Source organism: Penaeus chinensis, chromosome 9 (assembly GCF_019202785.1).
Source record: "Penaeus chinensis breed Huanghai No. 1 chromosome 9, ASM1920278v2, whole genome shotgun sequence".
Taxonomy (NCBI): Eukaryota; Metazoa; Arthropoda; class Malacostraca; order Decapoda; family Penaeidae; genus Penaeus; species Penaeus chinensis.
This window is the reverse complement of record NC_061827.1, coordinates 10,627,626-10,639,750: the sequence shown is the minus strand read 5'-3', so window position 1 is coordinate 10,639,750 and position 12,125 is coordinate 10,627,626. Positions and strand designations below refer to the sequence as shown.

The 12,125-nt window shown below is 33.5% G+C and overlaps 1 protein-coding gene across 1 annotated transcript in view; it reads left to right on the top strand.

The window, feature by feature from the left end:
- Positions 1–11,474, top strand: part of LOC125028888 — an 11,640-nt gene extending 166 nt beyond the window's left edge. The window contains exons 2-10 of the mRNA XM_047618477.1: positions 1,694–2,142; positions 3,790–3,917; positions 5,984–6,124; positions 6,311–6,527; positions 6,653–6,804; positions 7,081–7,173; positions 7,496–7,682; positions 8,102–8,185; positions 8,336–11,474. Coding sequence (XP_047474433.1) covers positions 1,694–2,142; positions 3,790–3,917; positions 5,984–6,124; positions 6,311–6,527; positions 6,653–6,804; positions 7,081–7,173; positions 7,496–7,682; positions 8,102–8,185; positions 8,336–9,966 — 3,082 coding nt within the window. The 3' untranslated portion in view covers positions 9,967–11,474. The remainder of the gene's footprint in view (positions 1–1,693; positions 2,143–3,789; positions 3,918–5,983; positions 6,125–6,310; positions 6,528–6,652; positions 6,805–7,080; positions 7,174–7,495; positions 7,683–8,101; positions 8,186–8,335) is intronic.
- The last annotated feature ends 651 nt before the right edge of the window (positions 11,475–12,125 follow it).

Below are 12,125 nucleotides of genomic sequence, written 5' to 3'. Positions count from 1 at the left end.
AGAACCGCGAATGCATGTAGAGGAGCCAAAGGCGTCAGTGGCATCATCTGTGCGCGCCAAGCCAGCGGCCATGGCTGGCTCCTCCAACCCTCCATCTTACTCATTACTTGAGCACACAGCAAATGTCGAGCTCGCCTTGATGATGCATGAATTACAATGAATATGTATACATAATCGCGTACAGTTGATTGAATAGCGGGGTCAAATGGACGCGTTGTTAAGGCGTTATGGTTGGAGGGAGGAGCTGTGCAGGCCAGGGAGGCGTTTCAAATAATGTCATTACTTTGACAGTTTGGACCTGAAGGCTGCAAGATAACTATTTACTGAAACCCTTAGCGTGAATTTCGGTAATTTATTGTTAGGAGCATTACTGGCTTACGAAACTTAATGGGATCTCTGACCAACTTCCATATCCTATTTTATCTGTTTGTTTGTAAATGTAATTAAAGATTTTTCAGCTAAGATATATATATTATATATGTATATACTTTGTTTATTTTTTATTATAATGTTGTTTAAAATACTTTACATATGTTTGTTTCTCAAAATTTTCATTTTAATGGTCAAATTATCTTCATTGAAGTTGTTTTGCCTTCATTTTGTGATAGCAGTTTATCAGACATTTATGTATGGATTTGTGTAAAGAATTCCCTAAGCATACAGAAATATCAGAAATTTTCAGTAAAGTTTAAATAACTCATTGCTATAACTGCTTATTTTTTTAGTTGTTAATTGTTGACATTTCTGTTTTTTTTTATTGTTTCTGATGACAATTGCTAATACAAGATTTTCCATTAAACACCTAAATTACAGTAGTAGGACTACTTTTTTTTTGAACTAACTGTTTTAATTCTGAAATTGATGTTTCAAAAATACCTTATAACATTATTATTCATGTAAAGTTTCCCTGAATATAAAGTATATAATCATTGTATCTACTTCCTGTCCTGCTTGTAGGTATAATATCGGTGTAACTACATAAACTGCCTTGGTTTTAAACCTTATAGACTTTTTAGTATGTTTACTGAAGTGTTTTTTTCCCAATTAGAATTATAATGATATGTAATTTACTGTGTTTGAATTGATTAGATTGAATACCAGTTTCAGTACTTAGAAACAAATAATTGGTATAGTGATGAAGATTGTCTTGCCAGAATGTATGTAGTGAAGGCTTGTTACCCTTGTGGTGGTGTGTGCTAAAAGGTTCAAAGATTCTTGAACACAGTGCCATTCAAATTACCACCAATATCATCACTATAGTTGTTTCTGCAGCTTTTGTCTGGAGATTTTACATCAAACATTTAGGATATGTAGGTTTATTTTTGACAACCCTAGATATTATATATAATGAAAACTGATTTCCCTTCAACTTAATACAAATTTTGTAATATTGGCTACAGAGTATGGATAGCCTATGTGTATGCTTTGTATACATATTTGTTCTATGTATGTGTGATGTGTGGGTGGGTGTGTTTTGCGTGCATATTTTGATATCAATGAAATAAAAGCATGTATGTTATTTTTATGAATTTTACTCGGAGTATTCCTTGTGGTAATCAAAGAGAATATTTGCAGTTGTACTTTTCCTCTAAGCAATATCCATGAACTCACTTTTTACAGAAATTCTTCAAGGCATTTTATAAATGATTTCAAATTGTGTGACTCAGACTTAAACTATCCCTCCCCTCCCCAGATTATCAACAGATGACTTGCCTCTAATAAGACCACCAAAACATCACATGCTTGCTCACATCACTGGGGGTCTAACCAGCCTCTATGATATTGTGAAACGGACAAAGAAAGAAGAACCTGAATCAGAAACAAATGTAGACAGTAGTACCAGTGATGCACAAAGCAAAAAAGATGAAACAGAAAGTACTCAGAATAATGGACACACAGACAATAATGATGAGTGCAGTGAAAACCTCAATGATATTGAAAAGTGCATTGAGGAGAACAACACAGAGAAAGATTTGCAGAATGACTCGAAAGATGGAGAAGGGGACAACACAGACCAGAAGGAAGAGGATAGTCAGAATGAGAAGAAAGATGATGAAGGAGGAGGGGAAGATGAGAATATAAGTAAAAAGGACACAGATAGCAAGAAAAATGATACTGGGGATGAGGAGGAAGAGGAAGAAGGTAAGAATACCCCAATTTTTACCTATTTATGATTATTTGTAGCTTGGATTAACTTTAGTCTAATTATATTTTGCATCATGATTATCAACAATTTAAGTTGCTATGAGTTGGTGTGCCCTTCTGGCACTGCCCAAAGTTAATATTGATAGGGGACCCTATCCCCAACACCTTCTGACAAACATTGTTTTCAACTTAGTATGCATGACAAGATAGAGCTGAAACTCAGAGCACCATTTGTTTGCAGATTATTTCTTGTACTGACGACTGCAATTTTCTGTCCTTTATATGAACATTTTCCTCTAGTGTAGTGCATCCATTCAGTAAAGATTAACCCATTTATTTATTTTGTGTGTCCATGTATAGTTTTTGTAAATGAAGGCTTTGGACATACATTTGCATGCAAATACAATATTATATTCTGTTATAATATCAAGAAGTCTACTTTTATGAAATTAAAACTTCAGTATGAACAGAAATCTCAGATATAAATATGAATAATCTGGCAGTTTTGCCAATTGCAAGACAGTGTCTGAGCATAAATCTGTTGAATTTGACATGTGTGGCTGAGTGATGCCAACAACAGCATTCAAATGATTTCAGTGTGAAGAAGGGAGCTTCAGTTGGAAGCCAAATTATAAATTTCCAGTAAGCATTGCAAATTATAAGCTGGCTATTGAATTTTAAGCTTTATTTTATATGTTACTTATGATTAGTAATTAGTTGGCTAATTTTGTTAACACATAGATGGCACCACGAGAGCTTAGTCACCAAGGAGTCAATGGCTAATCCCTGATCTCACCTGTTTGCCCCTTTTTCTTGGTTTTCTGAAGCATATGAATTTATTTTTCTTAAGGATTGTAATTTATACATTTTATTATTTATTTATTTATTTATTTATTTAATTTTGTTGTTAATTATATCATTATAATCATAAAGCAGATAATAACAATAGTATAGTTAATAGCATTAAAAAGAAAGCTCTTGAAAAATCAAGGAATGGAATAGGTCAGGTAGGACTACCAATTGGTTATCGAGTGCGTATGGAAGCCTTTATGTGTAAACAAAATTTTCAATACAAATCTACAGTGGATTGTGCAGTTACTGAGCACTAATGTGCTAACTTACATGTTCAGTAATGACATATATTAAACCACCTTTACACTAATTAGTTCATAATGCAATAAGAGAAAATCTGCCAGTATAATATTCAGTTTTGTAGAGCATCTGTAACTGAGAGACAGTCTTAGATATTGTATCAAAATGCATTAAACAACTGCTACTTATTACTCCATCATTTTAGAAGCCATTTTTAATGTATTTAGATAGGTTCATCTTTTGATTGCTGAAACTTTGTTCAGTGTGAGTGGAAAAAAAAAACTTCTTACAAATTACTGTTGTGTAAGTAAAGCTCTGTTGCTTTTGATGAAATAATCCTACAAAATCAACATAAACTCTTGGGCTATAGAAAATTTGTGAGGAAGAATAAGAACTTCGAAATTTATATCTGATACATATTTACAAAATGATTATTATATCTCAACGTTTACTGATTATGTATTATAATTACTTTTGAATGGATTTTCATACTTAAAGGATGTGTTGTTCCCATCTTTTCTTTTTACTCATAATTCTTCCTCTTTCTTTTAGAGACAACTCCATACACAGATGAAGAGGGTGAATTTTCTCCAGAGAAAGACATGCCACCTCTTGCAGGTCGCTACAAATACACCCAAATTTTAGGGAGAGGCCAGTCGGCAATTATCATTAAAGTGTTGGTAAGTACTTCTGGATATTTTGATGAGTTTATTAGTGTACTCATTTTTAGTGTTATTCCATACTGAACATCTTCATCTTTGCATTGGCACACTAAAACTCTGATCACTGACCAGGCTTGGATCATGTTAGTTTACATCTTTGCTTTTGTCAAATTTACCAAAAGTTTTTATAGGACCAAATAAAAAATTTGCAGGTGAAAATATTCACAGATACGGTAATTTTTGCACAAAAATATGCGTCCAGAGTTTTGTGGAAACATTGACTGACCAACTGTCACTAACCAACTTGCAAAGGACTGATTTATAGAGTTTTTGGATATTTATTCACTTAAAATCCCCAGCTATTATACTATTACCATTTCTGAAAAGAAAGTATTTTTAAAGGTTTCTTCCCTGTATCAAAAACTGCAGGCCTGTTTCTGACCAGCACACTGACTCCAAGCCTGTGCCTTAAACACGCTGACAGAATGACACAGTACAAAAACAAATTCAGATTCAAATTGTTTAATTTCACCAAGTAAATAGGTGCGTAATTTGCTTTAGTCAAAAACATAATGCAGTGATTAAAGCACTTCAGGATGATCAAAAGAATCCACTAATTAGTGATCTTTTAATTAGTAATATTCAGTATAAGGGGTACAATATTACAGCATTTTGGGTCAAGTTTATCTGACTATTGGCTTCTTAGCAAATACGAATGTGACTAATGTCTCATTTTGATCCGAATGTTACAAGTGATGATGCACAACCAATCCGGTTAAAGCTGGTCAGTACTCAATTTGCTCTTACTAACACTGACAACGAGGTGAATCATGCTGTCAACACGTTTTGAAGTCATGTAGCTCTGTCTTTTCTTAGATGGTTGCTCTGAAGGTAGAGGTATGTTCAGGGGAACAATCTAGATAAGTATTTGGATTTTTTAAAAATATCAGTATCCTTTCTAAAAGCGGACCCTCTTGGTAAGTGGAATGTCCAGTAATGAAAAAAACTTATGTATTTCAGATACATTTGTATTTAAAAAATTAAACCAGGTTTTTTAGTAATCATAAAAATCTAGTTTATTTATGCCTATTTTTATTGAAAATGTGGTAGTTTTAAAAACATTAATTTTTTTTATTTTGAAATAAACTAGAAAGACATAAGTTTTTTTACTAATAAAATCCACTTAAAAGAAAGGGGTTTGATTTTAAGCGTCATTTTAATTTTTGTCAAGTTGTTTTCCACTCTAATATGCATGCTTTTGGGTGAGACACGTACATTCATTAGACAGATCTGGGTTCCCTACTTTTCTTAGTCCACACCTGTATTTTTAACCTGCAATGTCAAATGTATTACTGGAAACCTTTTTAAAAGCGCTCATTTCAGACTCTTGAAATGGTACAAGTATAATAGCTGGGGATTTTAAGTGAATAAATGTCCAAAAACTCACTCGGTCAATGTTTTTCAGAAAACACCAACGGAAAATAAATAAATCATTGTATCTGTGAATATTTTGCTTGCAAATTGTTTATTAGGTCCTATAGATTCCATTTAATATTTTAGTTTGACAAAGAGAAAAATAACCTAAAATGGTCAGGGTATTAGTGCATTCTTTTGCCATCATTAGTAGGAGTATGAGGATTACCATTATCATTACCATTTTTCTTATGATACTTATTTTCTTTATTTATAATTCATGTATAATTGTGTATATTGTCATCACCATTAGTATTATAGTTATTATTGTGGAACTTGTTATTGTTGTTGTTATTATTATTATTATTATTGTTATTGTTGTTGTTGTTTTTATGTTTAGGATTCTTTATTGTAATTCTTATTTATTTATTTTCTTATTTATTGTAATTTTTATTTATTGTTATCATCATCATCATCCCAATTATCATTATGATCATTATCATCATCATTATTATTATTATATTATTATTATTATTATTATTATTATTATTATTATTATTATTATAATATCATCATCATCATTGGTATTATTGTTATTATCATTGGCATAGGTATTATTGTTGTTGTTGTTGTTGTTGTTGTTGTTGTTATAATGAAGTTCTCATTTCCAGGACACATTTCACAAGGACCGGCCGCTAGCTATCAAGGTTTTGCACAGAGTCTACAAGCCCATAGGTTCTCAAGAAGCTGACATTCTCCTTGAGCTCCAGAGGGCTGATCCCTGGTTACATGTTCCCTTTGCAAGACTTCTGGTAAGTGGAGATTTAACGAGTACAGATGTTGATATGAATTGTCTGATGATTGTGAAACTAATGTGTTCTTCAATGTATATATGAGTAGTTTAGATGATAGTATTTATGATATTGATTACTATTATTATTACTGTTGTTATTATTAGTTGTATTATTATTGTAATTATGTTTTCATTTCATTTTCAGAATCAATTTTTATATGGTCCCCACTACTGTCTGGTATTTGAATACCTGAGTCCTACACCTCTCTATACACATTATGATCAACGAGATATCCGGGAAGTCACTGCTTTGCCTCATATTCGGGACCTGACTGTTAAGCTTCTTACTGTTCTTGGCTTTCTCTACAAGCAGAATGTTATTCATGCAGACCTGAAGCCTGAAAATATACTCCTTAAAAATGGTTAGTAAGAGACTTTGCTGATTTTGATTTAAAAAAGAAGGGAGGGGATATATTGATGTAATCTGGGTATCAGAAATTACCATCTAATCATGCAAAATGTACATTTATATTCTTAATCTTTTCAGAGGAAGATTTGTCATCATTAATGGTGGTTGATTTTGGCAATGCTCTCCGTAACACAGATGAAGAACTCTCCCTATATTACTCAGATTTTGAACTACAAACCTTACTGTATAGAGCTCCAGAAGTTATCTTCGGAATGAAATTTAGTCTAGAGGTATGTATGTCTTTTCTTTTCAGTTGACATATTCTTCCTTTCTTTATGCAGGCAGATTTTCCTGGTGCTTTATTTTTGCCTCTATGGATTTTTTGTAAAATTAAGAAGACCACTCATTTTTGTCAAGTAGTTATACATAGACCCAGTTACATCTGGTTGTAATGCATGAGAATTTTACTTTTACAAATTTTCTTGGTCTTTATATGTCTTTCTGAGATGCTTGATCTTAGATGTGATTTATTTCCATACAGGTAACATGGTATTTTTCTTCAATAGGTCGATATGTGGAGTTTAGGTTGCCTATTAGCAGAGTGCTACTTGGGTGAACCTCTCTTTATGGGCAAGTCAAAGAAGGAAATTTTAAACAAGGTATGTCTTTGTTTCAGACTGTATTGTTTTCAGGAGGCTTTGTTTATTACTACTGTATTTTATTTGATATTTATTATCATGATTATTATCATGATCAAGTACATATTGTAAGAAAGGTAACTTCAAAGCAGTAATGGCCATAAAATTCAGTTTTGATTTTTCTTATGTCAGCATTATTTCTATTTTATTTATTTAATTTACATGTATATACATGTATATATTATATATATATATATATATTTATATATATATATATATATATATATTTTTTTTTTTTTTTTTTTTTTTTTTTTTTTTAATTATATATATATATTTTTTCTAGATTACTGGGTTACTGGGACCATTTCCACGTGAATTTAACGATGGAGAGTATGCTGAGGAATTTGCAGACTTCATTGGCAGGCCACTGTCTCGATACCAGAGGGTGGAAAATCTTCGCAAGAGGTTGAACGATTGCAAGGATTCTACCTTCCTTATGCTTATAGAGAGACTACTCACATATCTGCCAGGTATGCAGTGGCTCAAATATTACAAGGAAAGAATAATGAAATGGACCTGAGTTGCATTTTGAAAAGATTCATATCATTATTTATATCCGTTGTTTTTATCAGTTTTGGTTGCTATGATAGCTGTAAAAGTTATGCAGGGATAGATAAATAGAATATCTATATATACACACACAGCCAATGGTAATGAATACTATATGAATGAAACTATTAGTATGTTTTTTAATATTGCATGAAGTATTAGTGGAAAAGCATTACATAATGAACAAGGAGAATAGCTAGATGACCCATTAGTATTTATAGAGTAATAATGAATACTCCATCTATAAAGATGCATTTAGAGTATTAATTAATACAGTAAATAAGTTCTGTAGAATATATCGCAATATAGTAACTAAAGACAAAAAAATTATTAATTCCAGACCGGCGATTCACCCCCTTTGAGGCTGCATGTCACCCATTTGTAGCATGCTCGACGCCATTTTTATACCTCACACCTTCTCCAGGTATGTGTATTACATTCTCACTCATTACCCATATAATAGAAATTAACAATATATGCAGTGCCTGTTATAGATATAGGTGATAAAAGTATATCAGTATATTTCATTGATTGCTTTGAATATCTTTTCTTATTGTTATATTTTCTTCTGCAGGCTACATAAGGTACCCAACTATACTTCTAGATATGTCTACTTATCCATATTTACCTGGTCTCCCTGATGATGATGATGATGACTCTGCCTCAGCTCATGGCAGAAAGAGATTAGCTTCTTTTTCTAAACACAAGAGACCAAATCCATCTCAAGGGCAAGGGAATCTAAAGGACAAAGATCAAGGAGCTCTAAATTCTGGAGGAAATTCTGGTCCTGGGTCAAACACTGGCAGCAAGACAGCAACACGGTCTGATGTGAAAGAGACACTAAAATCCATGGGATTAAGATGTGAGGACTTTACTATTAGTGTTTATTCAAAGGAGCAGGCTCATGCCATATTAAGGAGGCAAGGTGTTGAGGTAACTGCTAACAATGTCCCTTCTAGAGAAAAGTTTGCTACTGCTAATGCAAAGGGTTTCAGAAATACTAAGTCTTTTGAGGTTCCCAAGTCAGTTTCAAACATGAGAACAGTCAGTGCAGCAAATCGTCTGAATGCAGGAGCACAGTTTCAAAGGGAACTAAAAGAGGATGATGATGATGATTGTGTTATTTTAGATCCCCCAGAAATGCCCAGGCCTGTGCAGCGTTTCCCACAGCAATTTCAGTTAATGGGCACAACAGTGCAAGTGAATCGAGGAGCCAAGCGTCCCAACAGACCACTTGTTAACCAACCTCAGGCCAAGCGATCTAATGCCAGACCTATGCAGTATTATCGCCAAGAGCACAATGAAGAGTACAGTTCAGAGGCATCAGTTCAGGATACTTTAAAGAGGCTGAAGAACTATAATATTTCCATTACTTGCAGACGAAATGCTTCAGGAATGAGACCACAAGGAGGCCCAATGGATAGTGAATCTGATATGGATAATGATAGCCATATGGATTCTGATGATGAGGAGGATATGACAAAGTATTTGGAATGTCAAATTGGTGAAATTGACGAGCCTCCACCACCACCTGAAGAATTATTTGATGAGGATATTGACATTGATTGTGATGACAAAGATGATGTAGATTACAATCCAAGGGGCAAGAAAAAATCTAAAAAGAGCAGATCACCTCGGAAGAACAAAAAAACACCAGGAGATGCAGGATCTACTGGCAAAGTATCAAGCCTGGACTCTAGTGTGGAAGAGATTCCAGAAATTAATACAGATGCTCCATTGGAGGAACTAGATGATCAGCAAATGTCTTCACAGCCAGATGATGAGGAGAAGGACCCACTGGCAGAAGAAAATGAAGATCAAAGAGAGCTAAGAGAAATACTAGAGAATGCTGCAAATATTGAAGAAGAGCAAACCAGTGATAATCCCCATGAAGTTACAGAAGAAAATGCTGAAGAAAGTAATGCTGAGGATCAAGAAAGTAAGGTAGAAGAACCTGCTGATGAAAATATCGGAGATCCAGTTGAGGAAAATATTAAGGACCCCAATGAAGAAAATGTTGAAGATGAAAGTAAGGGAGAGGATAATATATTAGGAGAATTTGTAAGCACAGGTGAAGAAATATCTCCACAGCCAAAAGGGCCTGGAGCTGAAGATGAGGAAGAAATCGATGAGGAGCTAGAGAAAGAACTCCTTTGTGGGGACATTGGTGAAGGTGAGGAAGGTGAAATGGAAGAGGATCTGTAAATAAAGTTCATTTAAATAAAAGCAGTTACCCCTAAAGCTCATACAGGCAGTAAATTACTGTTTACATTACCTGGAATGTTAATTACTAAAATTACTATTGAATATCTAATTGATTTGTAAATGTAAATTTACAAGAATAGCATATCCAGAGTGATGGAAGTGAATCTCTTCTGAGGCACAAGCTTCACCAGCCGTGATTTTATTAATGGCCCTTTGTGTGGAGTTTCTGTTGAACTGTTTTGAGATTAAATGGTACAAGGTTTAAATGCCTGCTGCAGTGTGGGTAAAAGCATCTGTGAAGAGTGGTTAGCTCGAGTTCTAAATTGATCTCTGCAGTTACAAAGGGGACAATAATTACAGCACCTGAAAGTACAAGGAGCCTGAAGACTTGGGATTGGCATGGAACTAACAGAAATAGTTAACTTTACTTCGTGTTCACCAGGCTTTGGTAGAAGCTTAATATTCATTTGCCAACAAAAACATGTTTAATGCAAATTGCGTATGAAATAATACTGAAAAGTGTAAATATAAACTTTTCCTGAAATGTAAACTAAAAAAAATGTATACAGACAAATTGGTATCGTATTAGAACTTCCAGTTGAATAAGTAAATTTTTATTTTATTAAATTTGAGGTTCTCATTGTTGGGGCTGGATTTTCATATGAATATTTTACTCTTCAATTTCTATATCTTTTTTTTTTTTTTTTTTTTTTTATGTATGTATGTGTGCGTGTAACAACAATCTAACTGACAACCACAATAAATATGAACATATACACACACAGACTCAAACACATTTACAGTATGTGTACATTAAATTGTACTTTGTTCTCTATATATTTTTTTCTCTGTTTTAATGAAGCATTTAGTGTTGGTCTTAAATTCTCTTGCATGCTTTAGACAAGCATAATGAAGGATGTCATCCTTATCAAAAATAGTAATAATAGCCATCATTGAAGGTACTCGGAGCTGGTGAGTGGCAGATTTTGGAAGGCAGAGCAAAGGCAGTTCCTGGAGTCTGTTAACTAAGTTTTGAATAGTCAGAATTAAAGTTCTTAGCCATTTTCCTCCATTGATCTGAGGGAAACAATTAGTCAATTTGGCCCCCCAGTATAGAGCTTTGGTAAGGCTTTTTGTTGTCGTCACATTGATGAATATTTAGCCATAATTAGAGGGGACCCAATTCCTGATTGTTTAGCTTTAAGACAGTAAAAATACAGCTGTGTTCTCTGATGAACTGCAGTCAGTGATCAAGGCTGCATTTGTTGCTGAAACTTTGTACTTTCTCAGAACTTGTAATTATTTTGCAAGAGACTGAAATAGAGGGTCATTAATTTAATATTGACATGTGTAAAAATATTTAATAGTGTTATGTGACATCAGGTTGGAATTGAAAATTGTCACATAGTTTTAGTGCATATTCTTTTACACCAGAGTTATTTAGATCCAGCCTCTTGCCAAATTTCTGTAAATGTATTTGATGGAGATAATTTGAATATTCGAAAATGGAAAGCATTTTATTTATACCTCTAATCAGTAGAGAAAATAAATAAATAATAGAGTTGGGAAAAAAAAGGAGTTAACCTCTTGTGCTATATAAGTTTCAGACTGAAAAAGTAGAAATAACAAACAATGGTACAAAGAATATCACACTTTAATCTAAAAAACTGATACACGGCACTGTCTTTAAAGCATTTAAATGAATAGTAATTGGTTCTTAACTAAAAACCAGGAGAGAGAATGGTAAGTTTTTCATAAACTAAAGTGCTGACCTAGAATAAATACTGATATGTAATTGAGGAAGATGAATTAAAGAAAAGAAATATGTTCTTGATCAATGGAGAGCAAGTTTCTAAGATCAAGGAATAAACCTGAAAATCTGAAATATGGTTGTTCTTTTATATAAAGTTTAAGGGTTATATTACTTTGTCTTTAAATGGAAATGTGTAATATGCAAGTTTTTACATAATTTTACCCAACCTCCTGATCCCATGAACACTACTAACTCCTCCTCAGTGCCTACTGTCAGCAGTACTACTTCACTCCACAGCCTCTTTCACAAGGCCCCATCCTTCTACTACCCCCACTCCTACAAACCTTTTGAGTACTTTGTTTAGCACAGCTAAATGGGGTCAATAGTTTGTGACCCCCTCTACAGC